At 42.1% G+C, this 15515-nt stretch overlaps 1 protein-coding gene across 1 annotated transcript; it reads right to left on the reverse strand.

The window, feature by feature from the left end:
- Positions 1-11919: 11919 nt before the first annotated feature.
- Positions 11920-12871, reverse strand: LOC120780703. Its single transcript, XM_040112963.1, has 2 exons — positions 12103-12871; positions 11920-11996 (listed from the first exon to the last, which is right to left on the reverse strand). Exons 1-2 carry the CDS (start codon positions 12869-12871, stop codon positions 11920-11922), a joined length of 846 nt encoding a protein of 281 aa, XP_039968897.1.
- Positions 12872-15515: the final 2644 nt, after the last annotated feature.

The following is a 15515-nucleotide window of genomic DNA, read 5'->3' on the forward strand; positions in this document are numbered from 1 at the left end:
GGACGGGAATTATGAGCGACTTATAGAGTTTAGCTTTTGTTCGTCGAGAGAGGACTTTACTTTTCAATTGTCTACTCAGTGCGAAGTAGCACCTGTTGGCAAGAGCAATAATGCGTTGGATTTCCAGGCTGACATTGTTGGTGGTGTTAATACTGGTTCCTAAATTGACGAAATTATCTACAACTTCAAAGTTATGACTGTCAACAGTGACGTGAGAGCCAAGTCGCGAGTGCGACGACTGTTTGTTTGATGACAGGAGATATTTCGTCTTGCCCTCGTTCACTGCCAGACCCATTTTCTGTGCTTCCTTGTCCAGCCTGGAGAAAGCAGAACTAACGGCGCGGGTGTTGAGGCCGATGATATCAATATCATCGGCATACGCCAGCATCTGTACACTCTTATAGAAGATGGTACCTTCTCTATTTAGTTCTGCAGCTCGAACTATTTTCTCCAGAAGCAGGTTGAAGAAGTCGCACGATAGGGAGTCGCCTTGCCTGAAACCTCGTTTGGTATCGAACGGCTCGGAGAGGTCCTTCCCGATCCTGACGGAGCTTTTGGTGTTACGTCAGTCTACACAGCCGTATTAGTTTTGCGGGGATACCAAATTCAGACATCGCGGCATAAAGGCAGCTCCTTTTCGTGCTGTCGAAAGCAGCTTTGAAATCGACGAAGAGGTGGTGTGTGTCGATTCTTCTTTCACGGGTCTTTTCCAAGATTTGGTGTATTGTGAATATCTGGTCGGTTATTGATTTTCCGGGTCTAAAGCCACTCTGATAATGTCGTATCAGTTTGTTGACGGTGGGCTTTAATCTTTCACACAATACGCTCGATAGAACCTTATATGCGATGTTGAGGAGGCCAATCCCACGGTAGTTGGCGCAGATTGTGGGTCACCTTTTTATGAATTGGGCATAGCACACTTAAATTCCAATCGTTGTGCATGCTTTCGTCCGACCATATTTTACAAAGAAGCTGATGCATGCTCCTTATCAGTTCTTCGCCGCCGTGTTCGAATAGCGCGGCCGGCAATCCATCGGCCCCCGCCGCTTTGTTGTTCTTCAGACGGGTAATTGCTATTCGAACTTCTTCATGGTCGGGCAATGGAACGTCTGCTCCATCGCCATCGATTGGGGGATCGGGTTCTCCTTCTCCTGGTGTTGTGCGTTCACTGCCATTCAGCAGGCTGGAGAAGTGTTCCCTCCATAATTTAAGTATGCTCTGGGCATCAGTGACTAGATCACCTTTGGGGCTTCTACAAGAGTATGTTCCGGTCTTAAAACCTTCTGTAAGCCGCCGCATTTTTTCCTAGAATTTTCGAGCATTACCCCTGTCGGCCAGCTTATCAAGCTCTTCGTACTCACGCATTTCGGCCTTTTTCTTCTTCTGTCTGCAAATGCGTCTCGCTTCCCTCTTCAACTCTCAGTATCTATCCCATCCCACACGTGTTGTAGTCGATCGTAACGTTGCGAGGTAGGCAGCCTGTTTTCTCTCCGCTGCGACACGGCACGCCTCGTCGTACCAGCTGCTCTTTTGCTTTTTCCGGAAACAAATGGTTTCGGTTGCAGCTGTACGTAAGGAGTTTGAAATGCCGTCCCACAGTTCCCTTATACCAAGTTGTTGACGAGTGCTCTCAGAGAGCGGGTGTGCAGGCCGAGTAGAAAATCGTTCGGCTGTATGTTGTGATTGCAGCTTCTCGACGTCGAACCTTCCTTGTGTTTGTTGGCGTGCGTTTTTTGCTGCACAGAGGCGGGTGCAAATCTTAGCTGCAACAAGATAGTGGTCCGAGTCGATGTTAGGACCTCGGAGCGCACGCACATCTAAAACACTGGAGACGTGTCTTCCGTCTATCACAACATGATCGATCTGGTTGGTAGTTTTTCGATCCGGAGACAGCCAGGTAGCTTGATGAATCTTCTTATGCTGGAATCTAGTACTACAGATAACCATATTTCGGGCCCCGGTGAAGTCGATCAGCCTCAACCCATTTGGGGATGTTTCCTCGTGGAGGCTGAATTTACTGACCTTAGTGCCAAATATACCTTCTTTGCCCACCCTGGCGTTAAAGTCGCCAAGCACGGTTTTGACATCGTGGCGGGGGCAGCCTTCATATGTGCGTTCCCAGCACTCATAAAAGGCATCTTTGGTCACATCGTCCTTCTCTTCCGTCGTGGCGTGGGCGCAAATCAGCGATATGTTGAAGAACCTCGCCTTGATGCGAATTGTGGCTAGACGTTCATTCACCGCAGTGAATGATAGTACTCGGCGACGGAGTCTCTCTCCCACCACGAATCCTACACCAAACTTGCGCTCCTTTATATGGCCACTGTAGCAAATGTCACAAGGACCTACTCGTCTCTGTCCTTGTCCCGTCCATCGCATTTCTTGGACGGCGGTGATGTCAGCCTTTATTTTTATGAAGACATCAACCAGCTGGGCAGCGGCACCTTCCCAATTAAGGGACCGGACATTCCAGGTGCATGCCCTCAAATCGTAGTCCTTATTTCGTTTGCCATGGTCGTCACCAAAATGGGGGTCTCTTATCCGAGGCTGTTGCTGTTTCTTCATTGGAGGGTTTTTTTACGTGGCGGGTCCCAAACCTAGCGTACAACCCTATGCTGGGGATGCTTCGCCTTCTCACTTTAGCTCTCCTTCAAACGGATGTTCTTAGGCTACCCAGAGGATACTTGGTCAAAAACCGGAAGTAGTGAGCTGGTTTAGTCATATGTAAAAGAATCGTTTCTGGCCACTCCCAAGTGAATGGCGATAAGAGAACTTTCCTCACTTGCGTGAACTTCAACATATGACTCCATCCTCCAACCATTACATTCACCTAAATTGACAGCTGGAATCATCGATCTTCTATTGAAATGAAGCTGGTGACACTCTTATTAGACAACCCTGTACAATCACGATTACGGTGAACGTTTATGCGTATGGAACGTGTAAATCTGTCAACTGGTGCGAAACTACCTAAGAATACTTCATTGCAATAGGAATATGGTTATAAAAGAACATAAGACCATTATCATCGTCCAGCAGAACTAAGTAATCATTCTCTCACTCTTTTTTTAAATCAAATACTCTGATCGAAATCAAAGTCTATTTCGATACCTAAAATTTCCAATATACGTTTAGATAGTATTGGAAACCCTTGTACCTCATGCAAATAATTATATAGTATTAAAAATATTGTGAGTTCGAAGATGTGCGTAATCGAACCATTGTCATGCCCACAAACCTCCATTAACACGTATACAGTGTCATAAATAAGCACTAAATTGAGATATAAAACTGATATGCAAAGGACACCTGAGGGCAAAAAATTTTGGAAAAGTGGGCGTGGACCGTCATCTAATAAGTTTAATGTACATATCTCCGGAAGGTAACTTCGCTCATTCCCCCTATAACGGTTCAAATCTACTAAAAGCGCAATAAATCAATAATGGCATAAGACCGCTTAATGGGAGCCGGTGTGAATATTGGACGAATGGCGTGACTCTGACAACTTTTTGGTGAAATCATATATCTCGGCACCCGACTAACCGATTTCGACTTAATTGAGTGTATGTCATTCTTTTCATATTGCTATATCACATTGCGAAAATGGGCGAAGTCGTACTACAACTGCGACTATTTCCCGTATAACACAATTGTAAATCCCATTTGATTATTTCACTTTACAGTACGCAAAACAGGAAGCAATTGATGTAACCGGATAAAATTTTGGAATAATAATTCCTGTAAAGTTACTGCCACTTTAGGACCAAAAATGTTCCATCTATAGTTGACTTTTAACCGAAAATATCGCTCAATGTGTGAGATATACAATTGAAATTTAGACAAACTTTTCCCATCAATAATATAATTTCAATGTATCAAAAATTGGTTGAATCGGTTCAATAGTTCCTCGAGCCAGCATGTCTCAAATAACGGTCAATATTTGAGTTATCTTAACGAAAATTTCAGATGGTGTTTTACTCATTACAGCACATCTTTGTATTTAAAATAGATACAATTGGGCGGAAACTATTACCGGAATTTTCGAACATCCGGCTGACTTTGCTCTATATGATTGTATGTGAGATACCTTAATGAAACCCAGGGTAAATTTTTTGTGGCATGACAATAGTTAATAGATAATCCTATACATATATACTACGTATGATGAAACGTGATTTTCGTTTTTCTAACAAATCTTATGCTGACTTTGTCGGAGAGTGTATGAGTTATATAGAGTATATTTATATCATACATAAAATTGCTTAGGTTCCGATCCTCTGGTTGACGTGTTACATCATAATGCATTTGCCTGGTTTTGGTTCTTAAAAGTTGCAAGAGTATAAAATGTTCGGCTGCACTCGAACTTAGCCCTTTCTTACTTTCTTCTTCTTATTTTAATAACTTGTATGAAGTAATTACTTTAATCATTAGCAATTTCTCTATGCAATCTTTTCAGAGATATGCGCTTATAAGATCTGCAAGCAATTGTAAAATGTATAGGCCTGACAACGCAGACTTTGTAAGAAGAACTCGTCGATCACGTTTAATAGGGTTGAAGGAATTGCCTCCTCCATATCCCAATGGCTGGTATTGTATTTTGGAATCATCATCATCATTAAAACCGGAGAGCAAAAGATATATTTCTTGCCTTGGAGAACATTTTATTATTTTTCGTAGTATTGATGGACAAGTAAGCGTATTGAATGCATATTGTCCTCATCTTGGCGCAAATATGGCAGTTGGTGGTCAAGTAAAAGGAGATAATATCGAATGTCCGTTTCATCAGTGGAGCTTTAGGGGAAGTGATGGATCATGCGCTAATATTCCTTATAGTTGTACCGGCAAGTATTATACGATAACTCTCCAATCATAATATTTAACACATGCGAGATAAATGACACCATCTGCGGATGTATGTATTAGCAATTTTTTTTGCGCGTAAAACACTCTAAAGTAAAAATTATGTTTTTAGACTTCAGGGCTGTGCGCTCGCAGAAAGGAATGAATATACCAAACTAAAAGAAGTTGAAGCAAGGAAGTATTGTAGGTCCACTTCTGTTTATTTGTACAGATTTCGCTGAAAACACCGCAATGTTATGCATCGCAATCACAGCAGAAAAATCTGCGATAAATCTGCAATATGCAATGAACTCCGTTGTAAATTGTACTAAGAAATGGAGAATAAAACTGGAAGGTGATTAGTCGGTTATACAAATACAAATTACTTTTATATAAACAAACAAGACTTTATAAAATTGTGACTGAGAAGGCGGAAAATTTCCTTTAGACACATGTCTCTCTAGACGCTTATGCCGAAAAAGTCAAATAGTTTAGTTGGTTGTTGAAATACCTAGGAATTAAAAATTTCTTTCTTTTTTTTTACATACATTATGATATTCGTTGGTACGTTGTGCTAATTGTTATACTCTTGTTACCAGTAGCTACAGAGTATTATAGTTTTGTCCACCTCACGGTTGTACATATCACCTATAACTAATCGAAATAGATATAGGGATATATATATGTATATAATATAAATAAAAGTTGAATCTGGTTGACTGTTTGCCTGCCCGTTCGTCCATGCGTGCAAGCTGTAACTGGCGTAAAAATTGAAATATCTCGATGAAACATGAAAAAAATGTCGAATTCGCAGATGAGCGTAATTGGACCACTGCCACTCCTACAAATCACCATCAACCGAAAACATATAAAGTGCCATAACTAAGTACTTAATTAAGGTATAAAGCTGTAATTTGGTACAGAGGATTGCAGCAGGAAGGGGCACCTGTCGGTAAATTTTTTTTTAAATTATGGGCGTGGTCCCGCCCTCTAACAATTTTAATGTGCATATGTCCCAAACTGCTTGAGCTACAACAACCAAATTTGCTGAGAACCAGTCCTATAACAACTTCAACAGAAAGTGTCCCGATATAACGGTACTGTTAAAAACTATTAAAAACGCGACAATAAATTTTACCACCGTTATGTTATAAAGGGCCTTTATGGGAGCTGGTATGAAAATTGGACTATGGGCGTGACACCGCTTCCTTTTTGGTGAAATCGCATATCTCGTAACATTCTTTTTACATACTTATACCACATTGTGCCAAAGGACGAAATCGAACAACAACCCCGACTACTTCCCATATAGTACAATGTTAAAGTCGACTTGATTCGTTCAGTTTACAGTACACAAATCAAGAAACAATTAACATAACAGGATAAAACTTGGTACGAATAATGGTTTTAGTATGTTCCCTCTTACTAAAAATGGATTAAGTCCAATGAAAACTGTTCAAGCCCCTTGGTACCGAATATTTCGAACCCAGTACCTATAGTTGACTTTCGATCGAAAATGTCGGTCAAAGTGTGGGATATATGTATAATTGAAATTCAGAGATAAGCCTTCTATAATAATGGTATGTCTGTATGTCAAAAATGAGTTCAATCGGACCAATACTCCCTTAGCCCCATATACTTAATATATAGATTTTTAAACGTCCGGGTGACTATACTCTATACAAATGGTTTAACACCTTAAAATATTTTCCTGGTTTTGATTCGTGCAAAGTGCAAGAGTATAAAATATTCGGTTGCACCCGAACTTAGCCCTTCCTTACTTGTTTTTTCTAATAGCAATTTACCATCTAATTCTGCAATTGCTGTTGCTTCATAAAATTTAGAATCGATTATAGTTTTTTAGTATTTTATATAAATCACAAAATATAAATCAGGCAACAGTTGTTTTTAGCGCAAAAAACTTATTGAATTAGATACAAAACTATACACTTTCAGTTGAAGAGGGCGAGCTAAATTCCAAACATCTATGTATGTATACCATATGTTCGTCCACCCGTTTTTACCGTTAGTCAAAAATTTATCAAATTATTTAAATAACTCATAAATTAAGATATAACATTTTTCAGTAATAATGGTACAGAAAAGCTGTAAGGTAATGGGTAAAAACATTGAAATATTATTTCTCGGGAACTACCGCAATGTATACAAAGTTTGGTTCATTACATTATTTTGATATATTTATGTCATAGTGTTAACATGGGCGCAGACAACAACCACACCCAATACCGACCTTAAATAATGTAAGATGTACCCAGCACCAAACTTGGTTACAGCTCCCCACACCATTGAATAAGGCGAATGTTTCCGGTGGACCAAATACAGTTTTCGAAGAAACGCTCCCCTTTCCTACGACGCACTGTGGCATTTCCGTCGGGTTCCAACAAATTAAATTTCGATTCATCAGAAAAAATAACATTTCCCCAATCTGATGTAGTCCAAGTTTTGTGTAATTTTGCCCACTCTAGTCGCTGTTTCTTCATTCGCGTGTTGAGAAGTGGCTTTTTTGCTGGACGTCGCGGTCGGAATCCAAGATTATTCAGCACATCTTGCAAAGGACTTGTAGTTAATTTTACCCCAGTGGTTTCATAAAATGTTGCATTGATTGTTCCAGCATATTGAAAGCGATCACTAATGCACATCCGTTTAATTTGTCGTTCTTGACGAGGTTTTACTGTTTTCGGACGTCCACTGCCCTTTTTCGAGCTAATCAATTAAAATACGTATAATTTTTAATTATAATACGCACGTTCCAATCCTTTATACCTATTTCACGAGCTATTTGACCTTTGGATAATTTATTTTATATAAAGCTACGATTTCTGATTTCTTTTTTGTTGACCCCACCATGTTCAATTTTACTTGTTTTCACAACTTATTCAAAAGAAAATACCGCAAATTCTGTAATAAACACGTGCGGACGCTAACGGTTTTAACAATAAAAGTAAAATAATGTAGCCACATGACAAAACAGCCAAATAAGACAAATAGTGAATTTTGAGCAAATAGTGACATTTCAAAATAGGAATATTAGAAAATTTTCGACTGCGTGGGTTTTTTTTTCGCCGAGTGTATATAATCTGATTATTTCACTTGATAGTATGTAAAGGAAGCGCGAATGAGATATTGAATTAAAAATTGTTTGCCGATGTATAGTATGCTATCTAGTGTCTGAAAATGGTTGTTATCAGACCATAGCTTTTTAAATGTACAGATATCGGAAATGTGACCCGCAGATCAAATTGCTAACTTTCAGAGAAAATTTTACAGAACTGCTTTTAAAGTTTAAATCAATGTTGATAGACGGATTCCATTGAAATTCGAAACTCAGTATATCAAAGATATTATATATCCTTCATATGGTTAGCCTTGAAAAAGAACTACTATTTTCGTTGCTGACTTTTTTTTCGCGGGACATATGCTAAAAATTCTCTTTGATGAATTTCATAAAATTTTATTCTTATGTTTGTTAATTCTTCTTGTTTAATAAAGCCCAACAATTATAAAAGCAGTATTAAACAGTTATACGTGTATTCCAAAAATATCGTAAATAATCTTCATCAGTTTAATTTAAAGGCTCGTCCAAACTCTTTTGAATCCTTCTTTTTTATCACAAAGTGACTTTAAGTCATTGAATTTATTTAATATTTTTAATTTTCGCCAATATAAATGGGAGAGAGTCAAGATGGAAAAATTTCCTGTGATATACTAAAGGAAATAATGTGTTTTCTAATGTTGCTGACCACAGCAAGCTTAATGTTAGCTTTTCTCGTTTTGGCGTCAGTATATTTGCCAGTAATTTCCATAGGAGGGTGTTGATACAAGCACACTTTATTTTTATAGAGCAGTCACTATGAGGCCAGACTCTTGGATTTCAAGTAAATGATTGAATATGCTGTGCACAGAATCAACAGGCATCATGCCCAGACAATAAGTATGTTGTCGTTATCATTTCAATCGATGTGGCGGATTTATAATATAATACGCTGAACTCGGAACGGACCTTCTCGATCCTGACGCAGCTTTTGGTATTACTCAACAATTTGCAAACAATTAGTTTTGAGGGGATACCAAACTCAGAAATATCGGCATAAAGGCAGCTCCTTTTCGTGCTGTCAAAAGAAGCTTTTTTAAATCGACGAATGTGTAGTGTGTCGATCCTCTTTTCATGAGCCTTTTCCGAGATTTGGCGCATGGTGAATATCTGGTAAATTGTTGATTTTCCATGCTTGAAGTCACATTGATAAAGTCCAATAAGTTTGTTGACGTTGGGACTTAATCTTTCACACAATAGGCTCGATAGAATCTTATATGCGATGTTGAGGAGGTTTATCCCATAGTTGTGGGCGCAGATTGTGGGGTCTTTCTTTTTGGCACGGTCAGCCACACACGGTCAGTCACACAACGCTACTAGATGACATCGAAAAAACTATGTTCCCTCCGAGACTAAAGACGTGGACCATGAACTCATGAACTATCTGAGCGTGAATCAAACGTACTATTTCGAGGTGAAACTCAAAACTGAGAAGAACTAAACAAGGGGTTCCGCAGGGTGGTGTCCTCTCTGCTTTTGTTTAACTTCTACATCTCGTAACTCCCACAACCACCAGAGGGAGTTTCTATTATCTCGCACACTGATGATTGCACGATATTGACGTCGGGTTACAGATCAATGCCATTAAATCAAAAGAGTGGCCTCCCGTGTTTTTGACTACTCATAGGATACATAGCCTAAGACCGGAAGGCGTGAGCTGCTTGACTAATATATAAAATAATATTTTCTGGCCACTCCCAAATGAATGTCGCTCAGAGAACTTTCCTTATTAGCACGAACTTCTACACATTACTCCATACATATATACATATTGTAGCTTTGCATATTTTTTACATTCATGTTTACCATCTTTTTCTCCCCATAAGAAACAATAGCCGTTTATAATATATAATTATAATGCACATACTTCCTAAAATAAAATAGCGTTTTACTGTGTGGGATACATAACACCATTTTTTTCCTTTTTTTTGCGGGTGAGGGGGTGGAAAATGCCTTCGGCATCATCGGTGCTATCGTCACAGCAGCGGTATGTGCCACTTGCTTCTCATTGAGAGATTTACATCTGCGCACCTGCGTCCAAGTCCCGCTTTTTGCTGCGAAGCAAGATTGCTGCGAAATTCTTGATTATCTCCCAATTTGCCTCACTCTCCAACATGACGCTAACTAAATTGTCCGCGTTTATTGGGCCAACCAGGTTTTCTACGGCGGTGCGTTCTTGTTGCCAACGCACACATTCAAAGAAGGTGTGTTCAGCGTCGTCTTCTGTCGCATCGTTATATAGGCATGACGGCTCTTCGACTTTTCCCATTCTGTGGAGGTACTTTTTGAAGTATCCGTGACCGGATAATAACTGAGTTGTGTAAAAATCGACTTCTCCGAATTTACGGCTTGTCCATAAGTCTAGATTTTTTATTAGCCTGGCCGTCCATCTGCCGCGACTTTCATTCTCCCATCTTTGTTGCCATGTTGTTATTGTATCTTTCCTTATTTGTTGAATTGCGCTCTTGTTGTTATTGGATGATTTCTTTAGCTCCCACAGCTTCTTCCTTTCATATGCTAGAAGGTCAATTGGGGCATTGACGCTTATAACTAATATTGCATCGCCTGATATTGTCCGGTACGCTGATGCAACTCTGAGGGCTGCGGTGCGGTGCACTCTGGCCATTATATTGCGCCGGTTTTCCTTTTTAAGAGCGTCTGCCCAGATCTCGGCTCCGTATAGTAAGACGCTTATTGTCGTCGACATTAGGAGCTTTCTCTTTTCTTGGCTGGGGCCCCCTATGTTGGCCATTAATCGGCTCAGTTGAGAGGTGATCTTCGCTGCTTTTCCTGCGGCGTGCTGGATTTGAACCCAGAAGGTTAGTCTGGGGTCCAGTCTTACGCCTAGGTAGTTTACTGCTCTCTGCGTCCTAAGAATATCCGTAGTTGTGTGCATGCTTATCTCGAGAGGTATGTGCTTATTTGTTAGCAGCAGTAGCTCTGTTTTCTCCGTAGCGAGCTGGAGGTTGTGTGTGTCGAGCCATGTTTGCGCCCGTATCATGACCTAATTCAGCTTTCTTTGCGCTTCTTCTGCGTCCCTTGCTGTGATTACTGCCGCAATGTCGTCCGCGTAGCCAATTAAATATGATTCGTCTGACATTTATAGTTTTAATATAGCGTCGTAGCTAATGTTCTGGGCCTAGAATGGATCCTTGTGCTGCTCCTGACGTAACCGTTATATGTCGTGACCCTTCTTTAGTTTCATACAGCAGTTTTCTGTTGCTGAGGTAGCTCCGCACCACAGCCCTGAGGTAGTCGGATATCTTGAAGCTTTTTTCGATAGCGTCAATCATGTCCACCCATCTAGCACTGTTGAAAGCGTTTCGGACATCTAGAGTCGCCAGTAATACTATTCTTTTATATTTATGCCATCTACGCTGCGCTGCTTCTACGTTTTCGACGACGCATTTTATGGCTCCTATTGTTGATCTGCCGGGTCTGAAACCATGTTGTCTAGGGGACAATCCTCCAGCTTCGTTAATGGCCGCTTCGAGTCTGGGTTTTATTAGGTTTTCGTATAACTTTCCCGCTGTATCAAGCATGCATAGAGGACGGTATGCTGATGGCGAATTGGGGTCTCCTTTTCCCTTACTGATTAACACTAGCCATTGTTTCTTCCACGGTTCAGGGAATAATCCGGTTTCAAGGCAGGCGTTGTACATGTTCAGTAATACTGCCGGGTGATTTGTTGGCCTTGAGCTTGCCAGTGGTTAACTGCAGCTCTTCAAGGGTGAACAGGGGGATTTGCGCAGACCTTAGTGTTTGTTCTGGATCACTAGCCCTACTTTCGTGTGTGGGGAATAGCGCGTTCACGATGTGATCCATTTTGACAGCGGTTAAGTCAGGCGGCTTTGCTCGAGCGCCGAGTTTCTTCATAACTACTTTATATCCGAGTCCCCAGGGGTTTCTGTTTATGTCCTCGCGTAGTTCCTCCCATTTTTTCTTTTTGCTGTCGTCGATGGCGTGCTTCAGCTCCTTTTTTGCTGCTTTGTATTGTTCGGCTTCTTCGGGTGCGGCTCCTCTGCGCCTGGATCTCGTGTAGGATCTGCGAAGGCGGAGGCATGTGCGTCTGAGTTGGGCGATATTTTCAGTCCCCCAGTAGACTGCTGCCTTATGTTTGCTGTGGGAAGCCTTGGGCATTGACTTTTTACAGGCACTTGTTATATTAAACATTGTGTGCTCAACAATTTCTTTTGCATTATTTGGGGAGCTGCTAGATGGGTTTTGGTCGTCTATTGCAGAGATCAGTTTCGAAGTATTTAGCTTCGAAATGTCCCACTTCCGTGTTGCAGTCTTTTTCCTGTACTGGTTAGCGTTTGTTCCAGTATCGATAGTGAAGGAAATGTACTGGTGATCGCTACCAGTGTAATCCTCCAGGACTTTCCATTTCTTTATTGAGCCTGCCAAGCGTTCTGATGATAGAGTGATGTATGTTGTAGTTTCCTCGCATCCCGGTCTTCTAAACGTGGTTGCATTTCCCGTGTTGGGCACTATTAGACTTAGGCGCGCAGCCATTTCAAGGATGCGCTTTCCCCTCAAATCCGTATTTGGCATACCCCACTCTACGGCTTTGGAATTTAGGTCTCCGGCGATTATTAATTGACCTTCTATAGACCTGTCTGTGTCCTCAATATTGTCGAGTTTTTCTTGGAATTCCTGTATGCTATCGCTCGGCGTCAAGTAGCAGCTAATTACTGTAAAAAGGTCGCAATTGGCCCAGACAAAACCATTGCCGTTCTCTTTGTCTACAGTGATGGCATTACTCCCTGGTGGTAGCCATATAGCGGCGGTCGAGCTGCTATCTTCCAGCCAGGTACCTCTCTCTTTCATTTTGTATTGCTCGCTTATGATGATTAACTCGTAGGCGTTCTCCATCACCATTTGCGAGAGTAGTGCATCAGCAGCCTTGCATCTATGCATGTTGGCCTGTAAGATATTCATTTGTTTTGGTATTTTCTATATACCATACATTTTGCGGAACCCGGGATATGGTCAACTTTTTCGTGTTTAGCCTCCACGCAGAGGCAGCATGAGGGAGGCTTTGTGCACTCTTTCATTTTGTGACCTGGTTGGCCGCATTTTATGCAAACACCTTCTCCTCTTCTATCGGGCCCTTTGCAGTCCCAGGTTAAATGCCCTGGTCCAAAGCAGCGAAAGCATCTTTTTGGTGTTTATTTCAGTCGCAGCCTGCAGTTAACCCAGCCGATTTTTATGCGTGCCTGTCGCATCAGTGTGTCAGCCTTATCCTCGTCGAGCGTTATATATGCCCTGACCTTCTCTCTTATGTTAGGTGCTGTTATGCTTCTCGTCAAGTCTCCGATGGAGTCTTGTAGCACTTTTTTTTGCAGCCTCTGCTACTTCCTCCTTTGTTGAAAGGGAGTCGAGGTCTCTGATCTCTATTGTGGCTTTTGTCTTAAGGTCGGCCACAGTTGCGGATTCTCGGAGGGTCGTCTTGAGTGCCTCGCAGAAACTGGTTTTTGTGGATTGTCCCTTCTCCAGCTCCAGTAGTAGAGCCCCGCATCTTGTTTTGCGGATCCCTTTGATTTTTACCTCTGCTTCTCTTAGGTTTACCTTGCTTCGGATATTCTTGAGGACCTCGGCGTAGCTGTTTCCTTCTGCTGGCTTAATGATTACGGCCTCCGATTGTCGTTTGGGCCTGCTTTTTGCTCTCTGGTTTGAGACGGTATTCCTCCCTTGTTGTCCTCCCTCTTTTGGGTTTTTGCTTTCCGTTCCTTAGGTTGTGAGTGTCTTCCTTGCTTTTTTGGGCAAGACTTTCTGCCACTGGCCGTCCTTTTCGCTTCTTGGTAGCACTGTTTCTCGGGGCTCCACTGGGCTTGTCGCCCGCCGCTTCGAGGTCGTTGGCTCTGGGGTCATGATCCGTCTGCTTAGAAGTCCGCGTCTTTTCTCGTTTTCTGCGATGAGCCAGTTTCTGCGGTAACTCTTCATTACATCAAAGAGTTCGTCCAGCTGTGCCGCTCCGTTCTTGACATCCAAGCTGACGTTCTTTTGCTTTGCCATCGCCGTCTTCATGATTTGTACAATACTCTTACATTTTACCAAAGATTCCTCTTCTGCTCGTCTCATTTGAGTGATGTACTCCTGTTTCGGCAAGTTTTGAGGTCCTTCTGTGGTGGCCACTGGGGTGCTCTTCTCTTCTGTTTGTTTTGCTGGTGGTTCCTGTGTGACAGGAGTTTCTTTTAAGGCTATCTTTTCTCCCGCTTTTTCGAGATGTTTGGGAGTGATGGTCAGTGTAGGGGATCTAAGCATCCTACTACTTCTGCGGAACACGGTCCCGTATTCCTCGTCTTGAGCATCTTTGTTTTGTTGTTCTTTATGTTGTTCCTTCTGTTGCTGTTTTTGTTGTTGTTGTGGTGCACTCATTTTAGATCTAGTGGGTCTCCGCTTCAAGCCGCTATCTCCGCACGTTGTAACAGTTGCCCTTTATGAACCCCTTGGTTATCTATGCAGGCAGGGAGGCCACGCTAGGGTTGACACAAGTCCTTATGGGAGCTTGTGTTCAGAGCCAGGTTTAGGCACGAATCAGGAGCTCGTCTCAACTGAACCTGTACGGCCAAAACAATTTTGGCGACGTGCATTGAACATACTTGAAGACCTGCCAGGGTTTTAACGAGACGGAGGCGAGAGCAGTATTAGCCTGCCAGCCATTTCGGTAAGATGTCACTCTTACCTACTGAGGTGATAGAATACTGCCCTCACCAGCCCTTTGTTAGACTAATCCATTATTTGTTTTCAGTATTCCATAATCAGAACCTTACTGGCCTCGATTCGGATGGGCGCTTGCCCAGGGTTTTCGCCGTCGTCTGTGCACTTTTGGTGCTGCTTACTGTATGGTTCCCTCGTCGCTTTGTTGCCTCCCTCTCGTGGGTAGGTTCTCCCTCGGTACAACCCCGGTGGGGGTTGTGGACGCTTATTTGAAGGCGGCATCTTCTCGCCTCTTCGCCGGAGGTTCATTGAGCATATTAGGCGTTTTGAGCCAAGCCCTCCTCTTCTGCAGATCTTGGTCGGGGGCTGCGTATTACTATTCGCAGCTAACCTACTTAGCGTAGGCCGTCCACTATCCGCCAGCTGTGACCCCGGTAGTAGCCTGAGCTCAGCCACACCACCTGAGCTCAGCCACACCACCTGAGCTCAGCCCCACCACCTGAGCTCAGCCTCACCGCCTGAGCTCAGCCCTAGAAATAAGGGCTAAGTTCGGGTGTAAGTGAACATTTTATACTCTTGCAACTTGCAAGAATAAAAGGTCGGGAAATTCCTTTAGGTGCCGGCAAAACTTTATATTAAAAACTAGCAGGCCTGGCTACGCGTTGCTGTGGCTGAGTGATTCAAGAAGGATTTGAAAGACAAAATTTAACACAAATTAACATAACATTTTTATAACATGTTTAATAAATACTTTGAATATCTTTATTTGATATATATACTCTAAATGTCTTTAAAGTAATAAATCACAGTTAATCTTCAATGAAGCGCCAATCGATGTGCAATATTTTTGGTCAATCGGTCCGTTGTTAATACAAATAAACTTGATAGTCTTCCTACTCGT

The sequence above is a fragment of the Bactrocera tryoni genome, unplaced genomic scaffold (genome assembly GCF_016617805.1).
Source record: "Bactrocera tryoni isolate S06 unplaced genomic scaffold, CSIRO_BtryS06_freeze2 scaffold_25, whole genome shotgun sequence".
Classification (NCBI taxonomy): Eukaryota; Metazoa; Arthropoda; class Insecta; order Diptera; family Tephritidae; genus Bactrocera; species Bactrocera tryoni.

Coding starts and splice junctions, on each gene's coding strand:
- LOC120780703 (XM_040112963.1), bottom strand. CDS start 12,871: ATGCATAGATGCAAGGCTGCTGATGCACTACTCTCGCAAATGGTGATG. Junction 11,997..12,102: donor GTTTAATATAACAAGTGCCT/GTAAAAAGTCAA, acceptor CCGCCTTCGCAG/ATCCTACACGAGATCCAGGC.